The sequence below is a fragment of the Camelus ferus genome, chromosome 16 (genome assembly GCF_009834535.1).
Source record: "Camelus ferus isolate YT-003-E chromosome 16, BCGSAC_Cfer_1.0, whole genome shotgun sequence".
Lineage (NCBI taxonomy): Eukaryota > Metazoa > Chordata > Mammalia > Artiodactyla > Camelidae > Camelus > Camelus ferus.
In genome coordinates, this window is record NC_045711.1 from 44,422,686 (window position 1) to 44,446,120 (window position 23,435).

At 43.5% G+C, this 23,435-nt stretch overlaps 1 protein-coding gene and 2 long non-coding RNA genes across 3 annotated transcripts in view; 1 reads left to right on the forward strand and 2 right to left on the reverse strand.

Annotated features, from left to right (window-relative positions):
- LOC116656818 overlaps positions 1-2,545 on the reverse strand; it is a 46,564-nt gene extending 44,019 nt beyond the window's left edge. The window contains exon 1 of the long non-coding RNA XR_004311805.1: positions 2,352-2,545. This is a non-coding gene — a long non-coding RNA (uncharacterized LOC116656818). The remainder of the gene's footprint in view (positions 1-2,351) is intronic.
- The window catches only part of LOC116656817, a 123,516-nt gene that overhangs the window by 68,131 nt on the left and 31,950 nt on the right, over positions 1-23,435 (reverse strand). The window lies entirely within an intron of this gene.
- Positions 6,001-7,971, forward strand: LOC102515788 (C-C motif chemokine 2). The gene is made up of 3 exons (XM_006185837.3): positions 6,001-6,162; positions 6,974-7,091; positions 7,472-7,971. The coding sequence occupies exons 1-3, from the start codon at positions 6,087-6,089 to the stop codon at positions 7,575-7,577; spliced, it is 300 nt and encodes a 99-aa protein (XP_006185899.1). The 5' UTR covers positions 6,001-6,086; the 3' UTR covers positions 7,578-7,971.

Below are 23,435 nucleotides of genomic sequence, written 5' to 3' on the forward strand. Positions count from 1 at the left end.
ACAGAAGAGACCCAGAGAGGTCAAGTGAGTTGTGCAAGGCCACACAGCTAGAGAGAAACAGAGCCAGGCCTCTGGCCTTAGTGTTCTGACATCACCTGGGGCTCTGCTCATAAGTCAAGGTTCCCTCTTCATCCCCACACTTCCCTTCCTCTTTCTCTCTCTCCCTTTTTTCCTTCTCTCTTTCCTGCCTGTGCCTTTTTCCTGTTAGTGCCACCCAGACTGGCTGGCACAGCCCCTACTCCACGTACCCGACGCTTCAGCCTAGGGGTGCCCAAACACAGGCCGGAAGTCACCTGAGGGTGGAGTGGAGGTGAGGAGGAGAGCTTAAGAAAAAATACAGCTTTAAGTAGGAAAATTACACATTGTGATTCAGCAGGTCAACGGTGAAGGCCAGAATGCTCTGTTTTTTATAGGTTCGACAGTATTTAAGGATTTGGAGGTCACGGATGCCTTTACTAGCCTGACGGCAGCTACTGGACCCTCTGCCCAGAAAAACATACAATCACAAAAACATGGAAGATAATTCCAGATGGTTCTTGAAGCCTAGCTGAGAACCACAGACAAGAACCCTGGTCTAGACCAAATGAACTGCTCACGTCTCCCACCCCAACCACAGTTTCCCCTTCTGAGTGCTTTTAAGGTTCTCTTAATGGGACCTGGGACCAGTCTCAACAGCCTCACCTGGGAACTGATTAGAAACACAGGATCTTGGACCCACTCAAGACCTACAGAATCAGAATCTGCACTTTAACAAGATCCCAAAGGGGTGCGCACACACTTAGAATCTGTGGTCTCTATAAGTTTGCCCCCAAATGCACCCCTCCTCCATCCAATAATCAATCACCCACGGTTCAAAACCTGTCAACCCTCAAGCCCATCTTAAAAATGCCACCAGGAAGCCTTCCTGAGCCCCTTAGCTGGGGCTCTCCCAGCTCCGTGTCCCTCTGGTTACTGCAGTGATTCTGTGGGTCACTTGTATTTCCCTCAGGGGACCCCAGCAATGGGTGTTAAAACAAAGATTCAATCAAAGGCTGTCAAAGCAATGTTTCTCTCTCCCTACTCCGCCTAGTCTTCATGATCTGCTTCCCTGCGATGGCCCCCAGGCCAGCATCCCCGCAGAAGTGCCGCAGATGTGCTTGCCAGTCCCTTTGACACTGCTCAGGCCACCCTGGGCCACGCAATCCCAAGTAAGGAACTGTGCTACCCTTGGTGACAGTCTGTCGAGGTAGCAGTAGCAGGTCTTACACTGCTGTTAACCATAACGGTTTTCATAGACTTGACCCCCTTGCTCACAGGAGCTGCCTCACTGTAGGGCTCAGGTGCTGGTCCCTAGTCTAAGTGACAAGCCCCCACTCCCCCCCCCCACCCTAGGCCTCTGCAGGTGAATCTTCCCTTTCTTTCCCCATAGGCTATCCCCACCTTCCCCCTCCCCAATATCCTTGGCTCTTTCAGGCGAATAGACCTGGGGCAGATCCACCCAAAACACAGGAAATGCCCAGGTGCCAGAAACCTAAGGTGAGCACAGCTCAGGTTTATTTATAAGCTCAGCCCTACTCCCCATGGATATTTAGTCATCTCTTCTGGAATGCAGGCTGTGTGTCTGGTTCACTTTTCCCTCCCTCCCCCCTCGCCCGACCCCCAGTCCCCTACCTGGTACTCCACACAGAGTAGACGCTAGCTATATGGGTGTTACATCAAGGCGATAGCGCAGTATCTGAGGACAGGGGGTACACTGAGGGCCCAGAGATGAACAAACCCCTACAAACTCTTGCTGTTAGTCTTCCCCATCACCTTGGGCCCGTCACAGCCTCCTTCCTGGTCTGAGTTTCCCTATCTGTGAAACAGGAAAATGATCTTGAAGGTCCTGTTTTCATCTGACATTCTGTACAAGAAGAAGGAATGGATTTTTCATCATTGAAAGGAAAGGGCTCTCAGAAGTGGGGTCCCAGGAAAATAGGATCTGGGCTCCCTAGAGCTGAGACTAATGTGGAGGAGAATGGACAGGAACAGCTGGAGGAGAGGCCTGGAGAGGTGTCTAGGAGGGACCTCGTGCGTGCAAACAAAGCTTACTGTGTGTCTCACTCCAAGGCTGAGCCGGGGGAGCACCAGCAACGAAGGCAAGGGGGTCCCAAGCTCGATGCAGAGGGGAAGCAAGCGAACCGGGGAAGGGGCAGAGGCAGGGAACCAGGGGCTGGCTGCTGATATTTCTAGAAAGCTCACTCACTCTTGGTTCCTCTTTCCTTTACCCCTGACACTGAGTAGGAGTCTGGGGTAAGGATCAAAGCCCACGTGGAGGATCTTGATTGCAGTGGGGACAGCTCACTGAAAGGAAGGAAGAAAGGATTACTCACCAAGAGGAATTTTTCCATTCCTTATCTATACGTGGATGAGGAGGGGTCCCCAGTGGGACTAGGGATTCTGGGGAACAGAGAACCTTGACTCTGCCGCCTCCCGACATCCTCCCCAGGACTTTCCCTTGCAGGCCCTCAAGCAGAGGCCCAACCCAGATCTTGCGCTGGGATGTTCCCAGCACAGCCCCACGTGAGACGTCCCTGGCTCCAGGCCCAGCATCTGGAATGCAGGCTCCAGCCAAAGGCATTCTACTCCAAGGAATCTGGGAACTTCCAGAGCTGCCTCAGAGTGGGAATTTCCATTTATTTCTCTCACTCTATGACTGGCCCTTCAGCTGGGGAGAGCAGCCCTTCTTGACAGAGCAGAAGTGGGAGGGAGATGGATAACATCTTCCGGAAGACTTTCTCTTCTGATTCATACTTTCACCTGTGATCTGTTCATTGTTTGACACTTGCAGTGACCAAGTCACTTTCCAAAAATGGTGACCCCTTCCTGAAGTAGAGATAAAGCTTCAAACACTCAGAAGTCTGTCTAAAAACTCAGAAAAACCAGAAAACTTCTCTGTGGGACTACTGTGACCAAGGGTCAGCTGACCTCACTCTGTAACTATTTCCTTACATAAAAAGAGAATGTGCGACAGGATCTCTACAGGTCCTCTGGTTCTAGGAGACTAGGAGTGGTAACAATGTGGCTGAACCAGGAGAGAGTAAAGATCTCAATGCCTTTAACCTGGTTAACCTAGACAACCCCGAGGAATGACTGGATTCCAGGAAGAAATGGGATGTAACAGAATGCAATCCTCCTGGAAGATCTCTTTTTTTTTTTTTTTTAACATTTTTTATTGATTTATAATCATTTTACAATGTTGTATCAAATTCCAGTGTAGAGCACAATTTTTCAGTTATACATGAACATATACATATTCATTGTCACTTTTTTTCTCTGTGAGCTACCATAAGATCTTGTGTATATTTCCCTGTGCTATATAATCTTGTTTATCTATTGTACAATTTTAAATCCCATCTATCCCTTCCCACCCTCCGCCCCCTTGGCAACCACAAGTTTGTATTCTATGTCTATGAGTCTGTTTCTGTTTTGTATTTATGCTTTGTTTGTTTGTTTTTTATTTTGGTTTTTTTTTTTTTAGATTCCACATATGAGCGATCTCATATGGTATTTTTCTTTCTCTTTCTGGCTTACTTCACTTAGAATGACATTCTCCAGGAGCATCCATGTTGCTGCAAATGGCATTATGTTGTTGGTTTTTATGGCTGAGTAGTATTCCATTGTATAAATATACCACCTATTCTTTATCCAGTCACCTGTTGATGGACATTTAGGCTGTCTCCATGTCTTGGCTATTGTCAATAGTGCTGCTATGAACATTGGGGTGCAGGTGTCATCCTGAAGTAGGGTTCCTTCTGGATATATGCCCAAGAGCAGGCTTCCTGGGTCATATGGTAAGTCTATTCCTAGTCTTTTGAGGAATCTCCATACTGTTTCTCCTGGAAGATCTCTTAAGCCTAACAGATCCTCCAAGGACAATTTACTAGGTTAGAGAGGAGTTTCCATCCATTAATCTGAGGGAAAACATCTTAGAAGTTAAGGTGAGATGATGTGGGAAGACATACATGAAGTTACACAATCTCCATTCCTGAAAATACTTGACTCATTCAGTAAGAACTGATTGAGCCATTGGCAGAGCACTGAGCCAAACAGAGAGATTTCAGCCCAAGTCGGGGGGGCAGTGAGGGTGGGGATTGGAAAGATTCAGGTGGAATACAATTCAGGCTCCAAGAAAGATGCAAGCAAAGCAGTGCCCAAGTCAATTTGTTCTCTTCTGTCTTTTTAGAATTACACCCGAGTCCAGAATGGTATTTCCATTGATTCTCTGCTCTCAGATTCTCTAAGAAAGCAATATCCATCCTGAGACATTAAGCCTGGTACCTGGAAGTAGGGATTCTGGAGTCTGAGTGTCTTGGGTGGGAATCTCAGCCTCACCTGCGATTACCTGTGAGATCCTAGGCAAGTAACTTGATTTCAGTTTCAGTGTAAGGTGAGTGGGGTTGTGGGGAGGACTGATGAGATGATACTGAAAATCAGCCCAGCACAGTGCCTGGATCCGGGGAAGCACTCAACAGTGCCACCTGTCTCTCTTCTTTGCCATTACAATCACTATGGACCAGATGCAGTTGTCTGTTCAATATAACCCTCTTCTTATTATAAGTGTAGTGACTGGCAGATGTTTCTTCCCCAAAGCTCCATGTACTATATAGACATTGTCTCAAAGTTGCTTTAAGAAAGAAGGGTCACCAGAGCCTTCCATGTCCCCTGGGCAAAGGCAAAGCAAGTGCAGAAGCATGAGGCAGTGGAATGGGGGAGGCGAGACCTGAATTCTAGGCTCAGCATAGCCACCAACATGCCTCAAGGAGCCCTATGGTATTTGTTAAAGAAAAGAGTTCACGGAAATGAATGTGAAGGTCTTTTAGGTCTCGCGACGCATTCTGGGGTTTCAGAGGAAATCCAAGGCAGTGCTACGTTGTGCAGGCAGGCATTCTAATTCCAGAATACTGTTCCTCTGCTCACTCATGCTCCCTGGGAGTTCAGAAAGAAGCTGGGATCACTGTCACCACAGCAGGGGACTGGCATCTTGCCAATCACTGCCAGCTGGGCTAGCCACAGGTTCCAAATCCCAAAACGACTTAGCCACAAGGAAGATTTCTCGACGCCCCATTTGGTGCTTGCTAGTTTGGCAAATTCTGAGGACACCCAGACTTATGACCAGGTATATATGGAAGACGTGTGAACATTTCATCCCGAAGTATGTCATAGTGGTGACCACACAGAGGCAGGGTTCTGCTTGGCAGAACTCAGGCAGGTTACTTAGCTCCTCTATGCCTTGCTAATCTGATCTATAGAATGGGAATAAATAATAGCTGCTAGATGGAGCTGGAGAATGGAAAGATTTGGCCTTTGTAAAGAGCTTAGAATATTCCTGGGACAGAGCAGCACTATATGAGTATTACACAAAAGAAATTTCTTTTGCAGCATTGCAGGATCTAGATTGCTTCTTCCAAGTCTTAAACCCAATGATTCTAGAATTCACTTTTATAGTTAAAAAAAAACAAACGCTATAGTCCTACTAAGCTTCAATTGTTTGACCATCCTACATTTTAAAGAGCAAGTGGATTTACTACACTGGTGGGGAGCCTGCCAAGACTTCAGGGTCCCTTCCAGGCTTGAAGATCCCTTGGACTGTTGCCTGAAGGTGGGCCAGGAGGGAGCCCAGAGATGTTTTCATCGCCCTTGTGACCTCTGTTTCCCTTGCTTCCTTTGTTTTCCGCAGAGTTTTCATTTCAGAGAAAGTGGAATCCTTAAGAATAAACCATTTGGTTTATGTCTGTGGTCCCTCAGGATATAACTGTACCCCTCCCATCCCTACCCCTTCATTCCTTTTTATCTCAGCAGCAAATGGAAACAGTGCCCAGTCCTGACCCACTGCTTCCCTCTCCTACTTCCTGGAAACCTCCAGCTGCTACATTTGCTCAGCACATTCAAGATTTCATTTCGTCATTCATTCAAGATGATGCTGCCCTGGGCCAACCTCTCTACCATTGCTCCACCCTCTTGGCTTTCAATAAAAGGCAGGCAGAGCCACTAGAAGAGCAGAGGGACTGAAACCAATCCAGAAACCAACAGCTCTCACGCTGAAGCTCGAATCCTCAGCCTCTAACATGAAGATCTCTGCAGGGCTCCTGTGTCTGCTGCTCACAGCAGCCACCTTCAGCACCCAAGTGCTGGCTCAGCCAGGTAAGCCTCCCCTCCTTCCCTCTGAAGCACATCACCCCATCTCTGGGTCAGATGGGCCATCAGAGCAGAAGGGTTACCCCCACTCTCGCTTTAACCACTGCTTTGACAAGACCGGGAAAGATTGGAAAAATCAGAGAGGGCCAGGAGTGAGCCTGTCACACAGCTGTTCCCGGGCAGAGCCTGGGTGAGAATTCCAGCCGTGGACACCACATCCGGCTCCTTCCAGGACTCCAACTCTGGACACGTGCCCCCCGTGCAGTTACTGTACCAGCTCCTTTCAGCACGGTTTGCTGAGGACTGGGGTATCAAAAAGAAGGAGCCACTGGTGGTGGGTGTGCAGAGTACTTCCAAATACTGTGGAGGACAGAGGAGGAGACCCAGAATCTGGACTCCAGACTCCAGAGATTCAGTTTTGCAGGGGCAGTGGGTATCAGGGAAACTCACAACCAAGCACAGATTTCTTGGAGCGTAAAGGGGACTCATAGTTGGGGTCCCCGAGCTGATCTTCCCCGACCCTGATAATTTGGATAATTAGATTCTCCTAATAGCACTCCCAGAAGTTATCTGGTTTAACATCTCTCCCTTTCCTCTCTTCATTGTTAATGCCAAATGCCCATTTTAGAGCTTAGGAAACTGAGTCCGTATGATAATCTGGCTCTGAGGCAGAGGCAAAAGTACTAGGATTTAATGGGTTCTGCCTCCACTCCTGACTCCAATTTGCCCTCTCCTTACTACTTTTCTCTGCTTTAATTGAGATCAGAAAGAACCTAGTCCATCCTAAAGTGCTTTTTCTTTGTGGTTCTGTTTCCAGATGCAATTAATTCCCCCGTCACCTGCTGCTATACACTCACCGGTAAGAAGATCCCCATGCAGAAGCTGATGAGCTATACAAGAGTCACCAGCAGCAAGTGTCCCAAAGAAGCTGTGATGTGAGTTGAGCACACCAGCCCTCCATGGTCCAGTTCTTCCTCGGGGAGCAAGGGGCAAGCCTCACAAATGTAGAGTCAGAGAGTTACACCATCTAATCTAGTATCCAAAGGTGCCCGATGGGAAAACTGCAGCCCGATGGGAAAAAGTGAACCCAACACCACTCTCCATCTGAGTGCTTACTCAGACCATCCCAGTTTCTTCAGCTGAAAGTCAGCATGACTTCAACTGGGAAATCTATAGGGTCAGCTTGCCCTGGGTTCCCTCCTTCCACCTGCCTCCTCCTCAAGTTCCCATGGCAGCTTCCTGAGGCAAATAGGCTGCATTGCTAGGCTGAAATCTCATTGGAACTCCATCTAACTGTACCCTCTCTTCTCCACAGCTTCAAGACCACACGGGCCAAGGAGATCTGTGCTGACCCCGAGCAGAAGTGGGTCCAGGATTACATGAATTACCTGGACAAGAAAAACCAAATTTCAAAGCCTTGAATGCTCAATCCATGACCCAAGAATCTGAAGACAATGTATTCCCTTCTAGCTTTCCCTAAATGCCCTCTGATATTATTTTATTATAATTTTAAAGAGTATGACCTTTGTTTATTGATATGAAACAGGAGGCCTTAAGTAATGTTAATCTTATTTAAGTTATTGATGTTTTAAGTTTATCTTCCATGAATACTAATTGTTTTTTTTTTATGGAGACTTGGGCAAATTGCTTTCTTCTGTGAATCCCAATTCCACCCCTGAAATGGGGGGAGGGTCCTTGCAAGGATGATTAATGGAAAACCTTTCAGTTCTCAATTCTAAATCATTGCTAAAAATGCTATTGTGAAAATGTATATTATGTAACTATTGAAAAAATATATTTTTCTACAAAACCTGACTTTTGGTGTTTTCTTGAAGGAAACTTAAAAGCTGAGTATAATCTTGGTGATGGGGGAGAGCATGGTTTCAGAGGGTGGGGCTCATGTTTTGGAAGAATAAGGATGTGAACTGGCTCTGGTCTTTTCCAGCAGGTGAGCTCATCTGTATGCCTACAGAAGAATTTCTAAGGCAGGACCGTTTCATCATTACCACTCCAGTCCCTGACACCACCTGCCCAGATCCCAACTTCCCTTGTCACCTGTTTAGCAACAAACCACCCACTCCCATCTTTTGCTCACAGCCCTTGACACCTGCCCTCGATCTCTCCCATAATCTATTGCAATTTCCCCCTAACTGTGTTACTTTCCCCACTTTCTCCTCCTCCAATTCATCCTCCAATTTGGAGTAATACAGACAATGTAGACTTTGGGAAGACAGGCAGATAATTAATAATCATCGATGAGATTTATAAAGGAGATATGACTTGAACTTATCTTTAGTGAATGTATAAGACTTTTCTAGAAAAGTTACAGAATCATTAAGAAAAGGACAAGAGTGGGAGCAAATAGCTAGAGGTGAAAATGATGTGTCCATCAAAAAGGGAAAAAAACAATCAGATGGGAACTGGGGTCCATGTCTGTGTTGAGTGACGGGGACAACTGGAAAGGAAGGTTGAGTAGAGGGCTTTAAATGTTAAGGAGGCAAGTTCATACTCAACTTCACAGGTTAAAAGGAGATGCTGGAAATGTTTGGGCCAATGAGGAAGGACATGCCATGTTTAGAGGTTCAGAGATGAGTTTTAGTAAATGTAACTTACTGGCTTCACGCAGACCTGGACAAGTAGGGACAAGGGAGAATCTACTGCTGTGGTCCAGGCAAGAGAGGATGCATGCTTGAACATGGAGCCTAAGAGATAACACTGGATAAAAACGAGCTAGGCAGAGTGAAATGTTGAGTGCGGCAGGTGGAGGAAAAGGACTGTAACTTAAGATACAGAGGAAGCCACTTCTGCATTTTAAGGGGACAGCTTTCCTGAAACCAGAATACACTTCTCTCCATCACTGTCTCCCAATTCCAATCTCAGAAGCCTGGATCATCCATTTAAATGGATGGATCTCTTTTTCCTGAAAGTCCACCTAGAGTGCCTATTCTCTTGCATGGCACGTGACCCACCTAGGCACAGACAGCTTCTCCACTAAGGAAAGGAGGTATCTTTCCCTACTGAATGAAGTCTACATGGTGAATCTGCAATCACCAGGCCACTCTGGTGGGGAGATGAGGAGAACTCTGGCTGGTAGAAGAACACTTGGGTTCTAACCCCAGAATTAGCACTGACTCACTTTGTCACTGAGGGCAGGTTGAGTCTTCTGAGCTGCCATCAGTGAAATGGGGATGAGGATGTGTTACAAATAGGAACTGAGTAGAACCTAGGTTCTGGGATCTGGGATTGTGTCCTTTGGGAAATTTCCCTTTCTACCACCTGGAGCTGGAGAGGGAGAGAGCAGATCCTGCTTCCAGATTCCAGAGCCAGTCCAGGCTCCCTGATTCCAGCTGAGGGATTCCATCAAAGCTCCAAGTAACACTTCCAAAGTGACCTGACACATCAGTCAGCAGACAATTCATTGACAGCTCTTTATGGACCTCACCGACCCTGGTGCCAGGTCCCACAGCCATCCCTGCCCCTCCTTCCCTCCTCCAGTTCGTAGCCTTGATCGCTTCCATTGCAGTGGATGCCAGGAGGTGAAGAGGGAGTGAAGTGCAAGCAAACGGGGCATCACCACATAGGTTCCTGAGCATCAGCAAAACACCAGGCAGATCTGGAGTGGAGGGTCTGGGAGGAGAGGAGGCTGAGGGAGGGGTGGTTCATTTTGGAGGGGCTCAGTCGCCCACCTCATCTGCTTGCATTCCGTTTTTAAGTCATTATCTGTTCACCTTCAGGAAATCTTGGATCCATTTCTTTCTGTTCCAGCTAAGTCTGGGATCCCTGGCTCCTTGCATGATGAAACTGTGAGCACAAAGCCCTGGCAGCAGGCCTTTTTTAGGAGGGAATGCCAAGTGGAGTGTATTCATTTCCTGTCTGCCAACGGTCTGTTCCAGGAAACCTAGGCTTTTTCCGTCATGCTCAGAACTCCTCCAGCCTCTTCTCGTCCCATTCCAAAGCCACTTCTTCAGTTTTTTAGTATTTGTTATAGCAACACCCTACTTCCAGGTACCAAAATCTACATTAGACTCTTAGTGTTACTGTAACAAATTATCGTAAACTTAATAGCCTAAAACAATACAAATATATTATCTTCAAGTCCTGGGGATCGGAAGTTTAAAAAGGGTCCGAAGGGCTGCATTCCTTCTGGAGGCTCTAGAGGATAATCTGTTTTCTTACCTTTTCCAACAGAGGCTTTCTGCATTCCCTGGCTCACGGCCCCTTCCTTCCTTCACAGCAGCTTTAAGGTGGGGGAGGGAGTGGGGCTACACAGGAGCAAAGTTTTCACCTACTGTTGAAATTAAGATGGTATTAGCCTGAACAAGCTTGTCAGACATTGCAACAATAATGGTAGTCCTCATAGAGCCCACTAGTAAAATAACTCAAAAATATATAGCAAAAGAGAAAAGGAAACAACGTGGTACAGTAGAAACGACGTAACAAAGACACAAAAAAGGTGATGGAGAGAAGAGTGAAGCCAGTAAGATGGCCAAATAAGATGCCCCGTGCTCACATCTACACATCAGCAACAACTTTGCATCCATCCATGGACCAAAGTGCCTTTTTGGAGCTGTGGGATCCAGCCAAGGGAGGAGTCTTGCCCACCCATTCATCAGGTCAAAAGCATACAGACCCCAGCCCTGGCTGTGGAATCTGCAGTGGCCCGTGGATTGGCACCAGGCCCTCCTGTCTGTGGTCTGGGAGCCCCTGGAGAACACTGTCTGAGACGATCACCCACAGATGGGAGAGCCCTGGTGGAAATCCAGGTTTCTAGTGAAGTCCCAGCACACAGTTGGAGAAAGAATAAAATCAAATTTGGATGCATTGGAGAGGGTAAGAGAACTAGTCTGATATTATCTGCATCACCCCTCCCCTAGAGTGGCCCAGCTCAGGGCCAAGAGACAGCGTCTTGGACCGTGATTTCTCCTGGGAGGAGGGGAGAAGTGAGAGGGTGTGGGTGAACTTCCCCAGCTCCCCAGTTATGTGGACACTGCCTTAGAGACCCATTTCTCTCCTGCTCCCTACAGAGTCCTGAGTCCTGAATGGCATGACTGAGGGGCAAGAGGAGGCTGGGGGAGTGGGGGAGCAGCAGACAGAACTCTGCAGGGCATTAGAGGGATGCAGATTCCAGTAACTGTGTCGCAGACTCCGAGAAGCCACAAGCCACTCAAGACAGCTTCGCTGCAGATCCCCCTAACTGGCCCGTGGGCCCCCAGCCCTCTATGAGCCTCACACACACAATGCCTCCAGCCTGTGGCTGGCTCCCTGTGAGTGCTCCCAACAAGGGCAAGGGCGAGCTCTGGCAGACAGCCAGTGAGCACAGGCAGAAAGCCAGCCTGAATCTGTGAGCCAGGGAGAGGCCAACTGGGGCTTCAGCTCCAGCCCTGAGAAAGCTAGAGAGGTTGTGAGCACGTGGCCTGGGGTGCTGTGGGAATGAGAGAAGGCAGGCAAGTAGCAGAATTCTGACACAAGAGGGAGTCTGAAGCTTGGAGCAGGCATACTCTCAAAAGTTCTGAGAGAGCCACAAAATCCCTAGCAGGGCAATGGATGGTGTTTCTCTCCTGAAGTCACTCAGTAAAGGCTGGAGGGAGTGGCGGCTACTTCAGATTCACAGAAAGCAACACAAGACTTCAAGGAACATGAAAAATCAAGGAGACATGACACCATCAAAGGATCTCAATAATCTTCCAGTAACTGACCCCAAAGACACAGAAATCTATGATTTACCTGTAAAAGAATTTAAAACGGCCTTTTTAAAGAAACCTCAATCAGCTACAAGAACAGAGAAAGACAATTCAACAAAATCAGGTAAAAAAAATACACAAACAAAAATTAGAAGTTTAACAAAGTGGGGAGAGGGTATAGCTCGAGGTAGGGAGGGTATAGCTCAAGTGGTAGAGTGTATGTTTAGCATGCACTAGGTCCTGGGTTCAATCCCCAGTGCCTCCTCTAAAAATAAATAAATAAACCTAATTATCTCCCTCCCTACCTAAAAATAAATAAAATTTAAAAAAAAAAAAGAAGTTTAACAAAGAGATAGAAATCATTAAAAAAAAAAATGGGGAGGGTGCTCCACAATGAATGTAATGAAAAATACAATAGACATCACCAGCAGCAGAACGGATCAAGAAGAATTTGTGAAATAAAAGGCAGGACCTTTGAAATTATTAGTAGGAGGAGAACAGAGAAAAAAGAATTTAAAAGAGTGAAGAAAACCTCTGTGAGCTATGGCATACCATCACAAGAAACCATCTGTGAATTATGGGAGTCCTAGAAGGAGAAGAGGGGGAGACGGGGTGGGGGGGAGAAAGCTTATTTAAAGAAATAATGGCTGAGAACCTGACAAATCTGGAGAGAGATCTGGATAGTCAAGTTTGTGACATTCATAAAGCCCCAAACAAACTCAAACAGATCTTGGCCAAGATACACTGTAACAAAACTGTCAAAAATCAAAGACAAAGAGAGAGTCTTACAAGCAGAAGGAGAAAAGAATCTTGTATCTTTAAAAAGAAGCTCCCATGATGTTGTCAGTGAAAGGGTGTATTTTATCAAGTGCTTTTTCTACATCTACTGAGAGAATCGTATGATTTTTATCATTCATTCTATGAATGTGGTGTGTCACATGTATTGATTTGTGTGTGTTGAACCATCCTTGCATCCCACTGAGAAATCCCACTTGATCATGGTACAGATCCTTCTCATGTGCTCTTGGATTCAGCTTGCTAATACTTTACTGAGAATTTTTGCATCTATATTCATCAGGAACATGGGCTTGTAGGTTTCTTTTCTTGTAGTGTCCTTATCTAGATTTGATATCAGGGGAATGCTGGCCTCGTCCAATTAGTGTTCCCATCTGTTCAATTAATTTTTTTGGAAGAGTTTGAGAAAACTTGGCATTAATTCATTTTTACTAGGTTCCAGTCTTTTCTAGATGGTTGTTTAGCATTCAGTTCTAGTTTCGTTGTAGTTGCAAGAAGAGGCAAGCTCATGGTCCTACCACTCCGCCATCTTGACTGGAACTCTAATTCATCTTTAAATATTTGGTAGAATTCATCAGGGAAACTTTCTGGTCCTGGGCTTTTCCTTGTTAGAAGATTTTTCGTTACTGATTCAATCTTCTTACTTATTATTGGTCTGTTCAGATTATCTACTTCATGATTTGGTTTTGGTAGGTTGTATATTTCTAGGAATTTATCCATTACTTCTAGGTTATCCAATTGGTTGATGTGAATTGTTCATGTAGTCCCTTATAATCCTTTGCATTTCTGTGATATTTATTGTAATGGCCTTGAATTGCTTCCAAGCCAGTCTTCAAGGTTGTACAATGCTCCTATCCCTCCCACTGAAGAACTTCCCAGTCTCCTATCCCAGGCCCATCATGGGTGATCCAGTTATGGGTGTGAAGAGCCACACGTGGCCTTCAAACCCCTTCTTATTAATATTATCAGCAATTAGTTGATGATCTTGTAGTGTGTGTGTGTGTAAAGAGGGGTGGTCTGAGATGGGAAACTAGCGTAGTGGATTTTGCTGTCTAGTCTTTAGGTCCCTGAGATACGTGTGCCAGGAGGCAGATGTGGAGAGTCCCCATCTCTGCTTCAAACATGGGAGATCCATTTTGATTTTGTTCATAAGTTTGGCTTCCCTGTATTCTTTTACTTGCAATAATATTTTTATAGATAATTATATATGTTGAAAACCATGGCATTCCATGATATTTGTATGCCTTGAAGTTCACTTAGCCTATGAAACAGTGGTTTTAAAACAAGTCTGTAAGTTCTTTTACACATGAAGATACGTGGTCTATGTTCCCTAGCCTTGCACATGGGAGCCTGAAAGGGAAAATGGGGAAATTCCTTGCATCTCCTTGACTTTGATGTCTCTACTTCCTTCCTTTTTCTACAGAAAGTGTTTTATTTCAAAAAAGCAGAACCTTTAATAACAGCTGTAAGTCACATCTTGTGGTCTGACTGGGAGAAGCCCTCACTTCACCCACCACCCTTGATCTTAGCAGGAAGGCAGACCAGCATCAACTCACACTTTTCTTTTTCATTTCCTGACATCCTCCTCAGGCCAGGGTGATGACTCAGCAGATTTATTACTCCATCCTGTGATTCACTCAAGAGAATACAGGACTCTCACCTACTGACTTTCTCCCTCTCCTTCCCTTTGAAGCACATCACCCCATCTCTGGTCACGATGGGCCATCGTAACAGAAGGGCAACCACACTCTCCCTTTAACCACTGCTTTGACAAGATCAGGAAAGATGGCGAAGCCAGAGAGGGCCAGGAGTGAGCCTGTCACACAGCTGCTCCTGGGCAGAGCCTGGGTGAGAATTCCAGCTGTGGACACCACATCCGGCTCCTTCCAGGACTCCAGCTCTGGACATGTGCCCCCTGTGCAGTTACTGGCCTCGATCCTTTCGGCAGCGTTTGAGGACCAGAATATCAAAGAGAGGGGGTCTCTTTGCAGGGTGTTTCCAGATATGATGGAGGGCAGAGGAGGAGACCCAGTATCTGGACTGCAAGACCCGGCTCTGCAGAAGCAGTGGGTATTGTGTAAAGCTGGCACCAAGAAACAACTAATTTCTATTCCCTACCTTTCCCAAGATGTGTTCTGAGATTATTTTAATTCTAAGGAGTGCGAGCTTTGTGTAACAACGTGAAGCACAGTTTTTCTTAGGTAACATTTTATCTTTTTAAAAATGGCTAGTATTCTAATTTAATGTGCCATGGAATTAATTCAATTAATTAATTTAATTTTGGTGGGTTTTAAATGTAAACCCTTGGACACATCACGTCACATGAATACCCTAAAAGCTGCAGGACACTCCTCTCCCCTCTTCCTCACTGTGTTGTCATTAAAAACATAAATAGTACACCAGAAACTAACACAACATTGTACATCAACTACACTTCAATTTAAATAAATAAATAAATAAATAAATAAATAAATAAAAAACAAAGATTTAAAGAAACCTAAAATGTGTAGCATTGACTAGACATTTGGCAGTAGTACTAAGGATGCTAAGATCTCAGGTTGAAAAGATGGAAGTTCATGTTACAAATTGTCAAAGCTGTGATGTCCTGTCTTCTGAAAATGGTAGCTCTAGGGAGAGAATTTGAAAAATATACATTAGTGATGTGCTGGTTGTTTTTGTCTGCATTTGTTAAAATATTGCAAGAAAGAGATTAGTTCGGGAAAGAACTAATTGGTTTTTAAGTAGAAATGAAATGGAATAAAGTCCCCAAGGCTGTTGGAAAAGCCATCTCTTTCTAGGTTCTGAATATTAAGGTAGTTAAAGAAAAAAATAAATAAAACAATTTCAGTAATGAAACTCAGGGAAAAAAAAAACAAACCTCTTATCTGGGTGAAGTAACTTAGGACAAAAATCAGTTTGAAGTTGTAGTCTTGCCATTTCAAATCCCATTAAGAGGAGGGAGAACGGGAAGCAAAAAGGAAAGAGAGAAAGGGAAAGAGAAAGGGGGAAGAAAAAGCAGAAACATAATTTGAGAAGTTCATCTAGCAAGAAACTTGGACTGTGGTTGCTGGGATATAGAACTGACTGGGTGGAAACATAACAGAAGCATGTTAGGTCATCAAAAGAAATATACTATATTGACATTAAAACCATGAATGAAGGAGCCTGGACTGAAAAAAAAAAAAAAAGAGAGAGAGAGAGAGAGAGAAGCCACTGACTTTTCAGAATGAAAACAAAGACCAAGGCCTGCCGCACAGCAAGCATTCTTCGAAGGCTGCAGAGATCCTGGAAGAACATGTCTCTCCTCTAATACAAGGAATGTTTACATACTGAGGTATGGAGAGGTTATTCTAGCTTATATATGAGTTAACTTGAATTTTATGCTAACTAAAATAGCCTGTTTGTGGCCTGTTAAACATATACTGTCCATCTGCTTTAATTTATTTTTAAAAAGGGCACATTGACCAGAAGTAAAGAATGTCCATGTTAAAAATAAAGATTAAATGCCCCCTCTTCCTGGGGCACCAATGCTGATCCCCCTTTGGTGATAAGACTCCTTTCGCAGGTGCCAAGGCCATGCTGACTTGCCGCGTACGTGCTGATGTGTGGGTGTGTGGGTGTGTTTAAAGCTTGAAGAAATATATCCCTGATTTAATTTTCTTTGTCCTGACAAGATATAAAACTGTGCTGGAAACCATGCTTCTCCCAAGCAGTTTCTCAGAGTAATCAGGGAAGTAGGCTTCCAGGCTAGTCCTCAGTTTGGCTCAAATAAAACCCTTGTCTATTTTTATCATTGATTGTTTATTGATTGTTTTTGTCAGCACCTCCACACCCATGTCAAAGGTGGCCAAGGAGAATAATGTCAAAGGAGGGGCCTCACAAGGGCAATCAGGAGCCAGGACTGGAAAGACAAAAGAACTTACCAGATTGCAGAATCCAGCCTCATCAAGGGTGAGGGGCTTTTACAACGCAGAGCACTGGACACTGGTGTCTACCATCTTCCCTGCCATGACTGAGCGTGTTGACTATAAGCAGCCTGATATATTGCGTAAGGTGCAAAGAGCTTGTCTTTCTAGTTCACAGGTCACTGGACAGAGCAGATCCATATCCTCACCTGACAGAAGGGACTGCCTGCCGTCCAGACATCCTGGACATTTAGGTTGAGATATGGAGAGGACTTTGGGAGTAGGTTCATTGTGTTAACCTATGTTGAGAAGTGAGCAAAGGATAAACTATGACAGAAAACTATCAGTTCTCACCAAAAGTCACGTGCTCCTCTTCATTTCCCAGCCTCCTTTGCACTGAGACTAGTCATAGGATGAACGAAGGCCAATAAGATGTAGATAGATGTGGTGTGAGATGCTTCCATGCCTGGTTCTTTAAAACATCCTACACAATCTATCAAGCCTCTCTCCCCTTGCCTCAGTGAACTTGGGGGCCACACGTTTCAGATAGTGGCTATAATTGACAAGCAAGCTGGATCTCCGAGTCACTCTTCAGAAGAGAGTGCCCTTGGCAAAGCAACCTGATTGCTATCAGATGGTGACATAAACAGAAAATAAATATCTGTTGCAGTAAGCCACTGTGATTTTCATGGTTATTGTTGTTAGTTTTACCATGCTAGTTTACTGTGACCAATGGATCAGGGAAACACTTTCAGCACTCTGTGCCTCAGTTTTATCCTTTGTACAAGAGTTTAAAGCTGATTGCTCCAAGGGGATTATATTAGCTAATGTAACAATGAGTTTTTTAAATAAAAGGGTTTTTTTTTTCTTTTTCAGGGCAACTCTTTGAGAAGCAGGCTTCACTTTTATAAAGCATTTCACAGAAACCACTTAAATTCCCTAAGCTTTTGTTTTCTCATTTTAAAAAGGATGTAAAATACCTAATTTGTAGGTTTCTTGAGAGAAAGTCAATGAGTCAACCCACATGAAATGACATAATACCACAGCAGTGTTGATTACAGAAGTTAGCGTTGTTTTATATGACTGGGTAAAGAAGATGTGGTATATTTATACAATGGAATACTATTCAGCCATAAAAACTGACAACATAATGCCATTTGCAGCAACATGGATGTTCCTGGAGAACGTCATTCTAAAAGAAGTAAGCCAGAAAGAGAAAGAAAAACACCATATGAGGACAAGGCCAAGATGGTGGAGTAGTAGGATGCTCGTAGCTCACCCTATCCCACAAATACACCAAGACTCACACCCATGGACCCACTCAGCCAACCAGAGCACCTACGGAACTCTGACAGAACACTGTCCTCTTCAAAAGACAAAGACACCAAAAATCTGGTAGGAGAAAGGAAAAAAAGAAAGACAAAAAGGCAAAACAGTGCAGGACGGGTCCCGCAGGGAGGGAGTGGCAAAGAAGGGCTGGCACTCTTTCGCTGGGCCTCCCCTCTCCAACGGAGAGGCCAGTGGGATGGAGGGGGAGCCTCTGAGGCTCGGATCTGTACGGAGCAGCCCTTGACCAACAGAACTAAGTTAAACGGGCACAGAAGGTCCCTGCGACACCCAGCCCGGGACCTAAGCTGGGAGCTGGGGGCCAGGACAGGCTGCCTGAGGCAGGCGGAGGATGGGGACGGCTGCACGGAGGCAGCCCCAGGGGACTGCAGGGTGCTGCGCAACGTGGATGAGTGGGTGCACAGGGCAGAACAACCTAAGCCCTCCATAAAACAGCACGGCTGATGTGCCCTGGGGGGAAGGGTGCATACCCCCATCTCTGAAAACCCACGGAAGGTTTTCAGTGAGGAGAGGTGGGGCTCAGGTGCTGCCGCCATAGCCTCCGGCGCTTGGCACCCAGGTTGCGGTGGGGGCAAAACCTGAATCCGCACCTGGGGGCTCAGCAGCCTCAAAGGCCAGGCAGTGACTTGTTTGCAGCCCGAGTCAAATAGGATCCTTCCGCCCCGGTGCCTCGCAAAGTTCAGGCGCCAGGACAAACAAGGAGATGAGTTTGGACACGGAGCAGGGGCGGGGCCGATCCACGGTCTTCCTGGGCCGCCTGCAGAGCCCGGACCCGGGGCGGAGTGCGCGGCGGCGCAGAGCGACCGGCGCCAGGAGACAGCGGGTGCCCCCCCCACCCCCGCATTTCTGGCAGGAACGCTGTGCTGGGAGGGGGCGTGATCTGCTTGTCGACAGGCACTGGGAGCAGCACAGACCATGGCGCCAACGGAGGGCCTCTGGAAACAGCAAGCTGAGTTCGCCAAACAGGGCAAAGACAGAAAGACTTCTCATTAAGAGCACACGGTCTCCAGGAGAACACCACCCCCACCCCCGTTTTTTTAAATCTGTTTTTACCTGTTGTATTTTCTATTACCTTTTTAATTTTTACTTTTTAAACAATTATATATCCTCCTAGTTTTAATCCCTTTTAAATTTTTCTTTTAAAATAATATTATTTTGAAAGATCCATGTCATGTTATTTTTATCTGTCTTGGTTTTGATCTCCTGTTACTGATTATACACAGGTTTCAAATATATTTTTTTCCTCTTTTCTCCTTTTTTAAAGGTTTTTAAGCGACGTCTCAACCTGATTGCTATTCTGCTTCAACTTGCTCTTCAATTATTCATTATACACTGTTTCCAAACCTTTTTTTTCTCCCCTTTTTCAAAATTCTCTCTTTATCATATCTTTTTTTATGTTTATTTCTATTACCTTTTTAATTTCTACTTTCTAAACAATTGTATATGCTTCTAGTTTTAATTCCTTTTAAATTTTTCTTTTAAAGTAGTTATATTATTATTTTTTTAAAAATCCACCTGATTTCATTTTCATTTCTTTTGGGTTTGATCTCCTGTTATTGATTATAAATAGGTTTCAGATATCATTTTTTGATCTTTTTATCTTTTTTTAAAGGGATTTTTAAAAAGATGTCTCAACTTGAATGCTAGTCTGATTCAAATTGCTCTTCTATAATTGATTATACACTGTTTTCAAACCTATTTTTCTCCCTTCTTTTAAAATTCTCTCTCCTTTTTTATTTTTTAAGTTTTATTTCTACATAGGCATTAGATATATAAATAAATAAACTCCTTTAAGGATCACAATAGATAACTGATACTCCATAAGCCACAGTGCCAGAGAGATATGAGCAAGATGAAGAAGCAGAGAAACCATTCCCAATTAAAAGAACAAGAGAAATCCCCTGAAAGAATGATCAATGAAATAGACATCGATAGCCTACTAGATCAAGATTTCAAAAAAGGAGTGATCAAAGTATTGAAGGAACTAAAAGAGATAGTGTTTAGAGATATAAAATATGTCAAAATGAAATCAAAGCTATAAAGAAGAGCCAAGTAGAACTGGTAAACTCATTGGCTGATACGAGAATGGATCTAAAGGCTGTGCAAAGCAGACTAGATAATGCAGAGGAATGAATTAGTTACCTAGAATACAGGACAACAGAAAGCACCCAATCAGAACAACTGCAAGATAAACAAATAAAAACAAATGAAAGCAACATAAGGGACCTATGGGATAATACAAAGCATGCCAATCTTCGCATAATAGGGGTTCTGGAAGGGGAAGAAAGATCAAAGGGGGTTGAAAAGGTTTTTGAAGAAATCATGACTGAAAACTTCCCAAACTTAAAGAAGGAATCAGATATCCAAGTACAGGAAGTTCAAAAGGTCCCAAACAAGAAGAACCCAAACAGACCCATACCAAAACATATCATAATCAAGATGGCCAGAGCCAAGGATAAAGAAATGATCCTAAAGGCAGCAAGAGAAAAGCAAAGAGTGAGTTACAAGGGAACCCCCATAAGGCTCTCAGCTGATTTCTCTACACAAACACTACAGGCCAGAAGGGAGTGGCAAGATATATTCAAAGTCCTGAATGAAAAAAAAGATGCAGCCTAGGATACTTTATCCAGCAAGGCTATCCTTTAGGATAGAAGGAGAGATAAAGAATTTCACAAATAAGCAAAAACTAAAAGAGTTTAGCAAAACTAAACCCATGCTAAAAGAAATATTGAAAGGTCTACTCCAAATAGAAAAGCAGCAGGATGCTACAGAAATGAGAAACTCTTAACTGGAAAGGTGATAACTCATGAATTACAAATAAAATAAACACGAAATTGTAAAAGAAGACATCTATATCACTAAAAGTGGGAGAAGGAAGCAAGAAAATATAGAGTATCTTTTTTTCTTTCTTTTTTAAATTTTTTATTTTCTGTAGGATGGGTTTGAGATATAGTAATGGGCTAATAGACTTACAGAAAAGGGTAACCACAAGCCAAAAACCTACAAGGGAGTCACAAAAACTAAATAAAATCCATGATAATACAAAGGAAAATTACCAAACCACAAAAGGAAGAAGAAAGGACCAAAGAAGAAATACCAAATCAACTGCAAAGATAAGTTCAAAATGGCAATAAACACACATCTATCATTAATTACTGTAAATGTTAATGGACTAATGCTCCAGTCAAAAGACACAGAGTGGCAGACTGGATAATAAAGCAAGAATCTTCAATATGCTGCATACAAGAGACCCACTTTAGGGAGAAGGATACATATAGATTGAGAGTAAAAGGATGGAAAAGGATATTCCATGCAAATGGAAAAGCCAAAAAAGCAGGTGTTGCAGTACTGATTTCAGACAAAATAGACTTTAAAACAAAGACCATAAAGAAAGATAAAGAAGGACATTTTATAATGATTAAAGGCGTGATACAAGATGAGGATATTACACTCGTAAATATATATGCACCCAATATAGGAGCACCTAAATACATAAAACAATTACTAACAGAGATAAAGGGGGATATTGATGGGAATACAATCATAGTTGGAGATTTTAACACCACGTTAACATCACTAGACAGATCTTCCAGACAGAAAATAAACAAGGCAACAGAGAAAATAAATAATACAATAGAAAAACTAGATTTGGTGGATATTTTCAGAGCATTACACCCCCCCCCAAAATAGGATATACATTCTTTTCAAGTGCACATGGAACATTTTCTAGGATTGATCATGTACTTGGGCACAAAAGGAGCCTCAACAATTTTAAGAAGATAGAAATTATCTCAAGCATCTTTACTGACCACAATGCCATGAAACTAGAAATAAACAACAGAGGAACAAAGGAGAAAAAAAGGAAAGCATGGAGATTAAACAATATACTATTAAAAAAACCAATGGGTCAATGGGGAAATCAAAGCTGAAATTAAAAAATACCTTGAGACAAATGAAAATGAAAGCACAGCCACACAAAATTTATGGGACACAGCAAAGGCAGTGCTAAGAGGGAAGTTTATAGCGATACAGGCCTTCCTCAAAAAAGAAGAACAATCTCAAATAAACAATTTAGCCCACCAACTAAAAGAACTAGAAAAAGAAGAACAAAAAACCCAAAAGGCAGCAGAAGGAAGGAAATTATAAAGATCAGGGAGGAAATAAATAAAACAGAGATTAAAAAAAATTGAAAAAATCAATCAAACCAAAAGCTAGTTTTTTGAAAAAGTAAATAAAATTGACAAACCTCTGGCCAAACTCACAAAGAATAAAAAAGAGAGAGCACAAATTAGCAAAATAAGAAAGGAAAATGGAGAAATTACAACAAATAAAATAGAAATACAGAATATCATACGAGAATATTATGAAGAACTATATGGAACCAAACTGGGTAACCTAGAGGAGATGGACAAGTTTCTGGAAACATCCAGTCCACCAAGACTGAATCAAGAAGAAACTGACCCCTTGAGCAAACCAATCACTAGAAATGAAATCGAAATAGCAATAAAAAAAACCTCCCTACAAATAAAAGCCCAAGACCGGACGGCTTCACTGGGGAATTCTACCAAATACAAAGAAGAATTCATACCAATCCTTCTCAAACTACTCCAGAAGATTGAAAAGGAGGGAATACTCCCCAACTCATTCTATGAAGCCACCACCACCCTGATACCAAAACCAGGCAAAGACACTACCAAAAAAGAGAATTATAGACCAATATCACTGATGAACATAGATGCCAAAATCCTCACCAAAATATTAGCAAATAGAATCCAACAACACATAGAAAAGATTATACATCATTATCAAGTGGGGTTCATCCCAGGGACACAAAGGTGGTTCAACATACACAAATCAATGTAATACATCACATCAACAAGAGAAAGGACAAAAACCACATGATCATCTCAATAGATGCAGACAAAGCATTTGATAAAACTCAACACCCATTTATGATAAAAACTCTCACCAAGGTGGATATAGAGGGAACATATCTCAACATAATAAAAGCTATATATGACAAACCTACAGCCAGCATAGTACTCGACGGTGAAAAACTCAAAAGCTTCCCACTAAAATCTGGGACAAGACAAGGATTCCCACTATCACCACTCCTATTCAACACAGTCTTGGAAGTCCTAGCCACAGCAATCAGGCAAGAGAGAGAAATAAAAGGGATCCAAATTGGAAAAGAAGAGGTAAAAGTGTCACTATATGCCGACGACATGTTACTATATATAGAAAACCCTAAAAGGTCCACACAAAAACTACTAGAGCTGATCGAAGAATTCAGCAAAGTAGCAGGTTACAAGATTAACGTTCAAAAATCAGTTGCATTTCTTTACACTAACGATGAATCAACAAAAAAAGAAAGTAAAGAAACAATCCCCTTTAAAATAGCACCCAAAGTAATAAAATACCTAGGAATAAATCTAACCAAGGAGGTGAAAGAATTATACACGGAAAACTATAAACCATTGATGAAGGAAATTAAAGAAGACTTTAAAAATGGAAAGATATCCCATGCTCCTAAATTGGAAGAATCAATGTT

What these genes read in the sequence shown, in the direction of transcription:
- LOC102515788 (XM_006185837.3), top strand. Translation starts at nt 6,087, where the DNA reads ATGAAGATCTCTGCAGGGCTCCTGTGTCTGCTGCTCACAGCAGCCACC. An exon ending in CCAAGTGCTGGCTCAGCCAG is followed by an intron (nt 6,163 to 6,973) that starts GTAAGCCTCCCC and finishes TTCTGTTTCCAG; the next exon opens with ATGCAATTAATTCCCCCGTC. An exon ending in TGTCCCAAAGAAGCTGTGAT is followed by an intron (nt 7,092 to 7,471) that starts GTGAGTTGAGCA and finishes TCTTCTCCACAG; the next exon opens with CTTCAAGACCACACGGGCCA.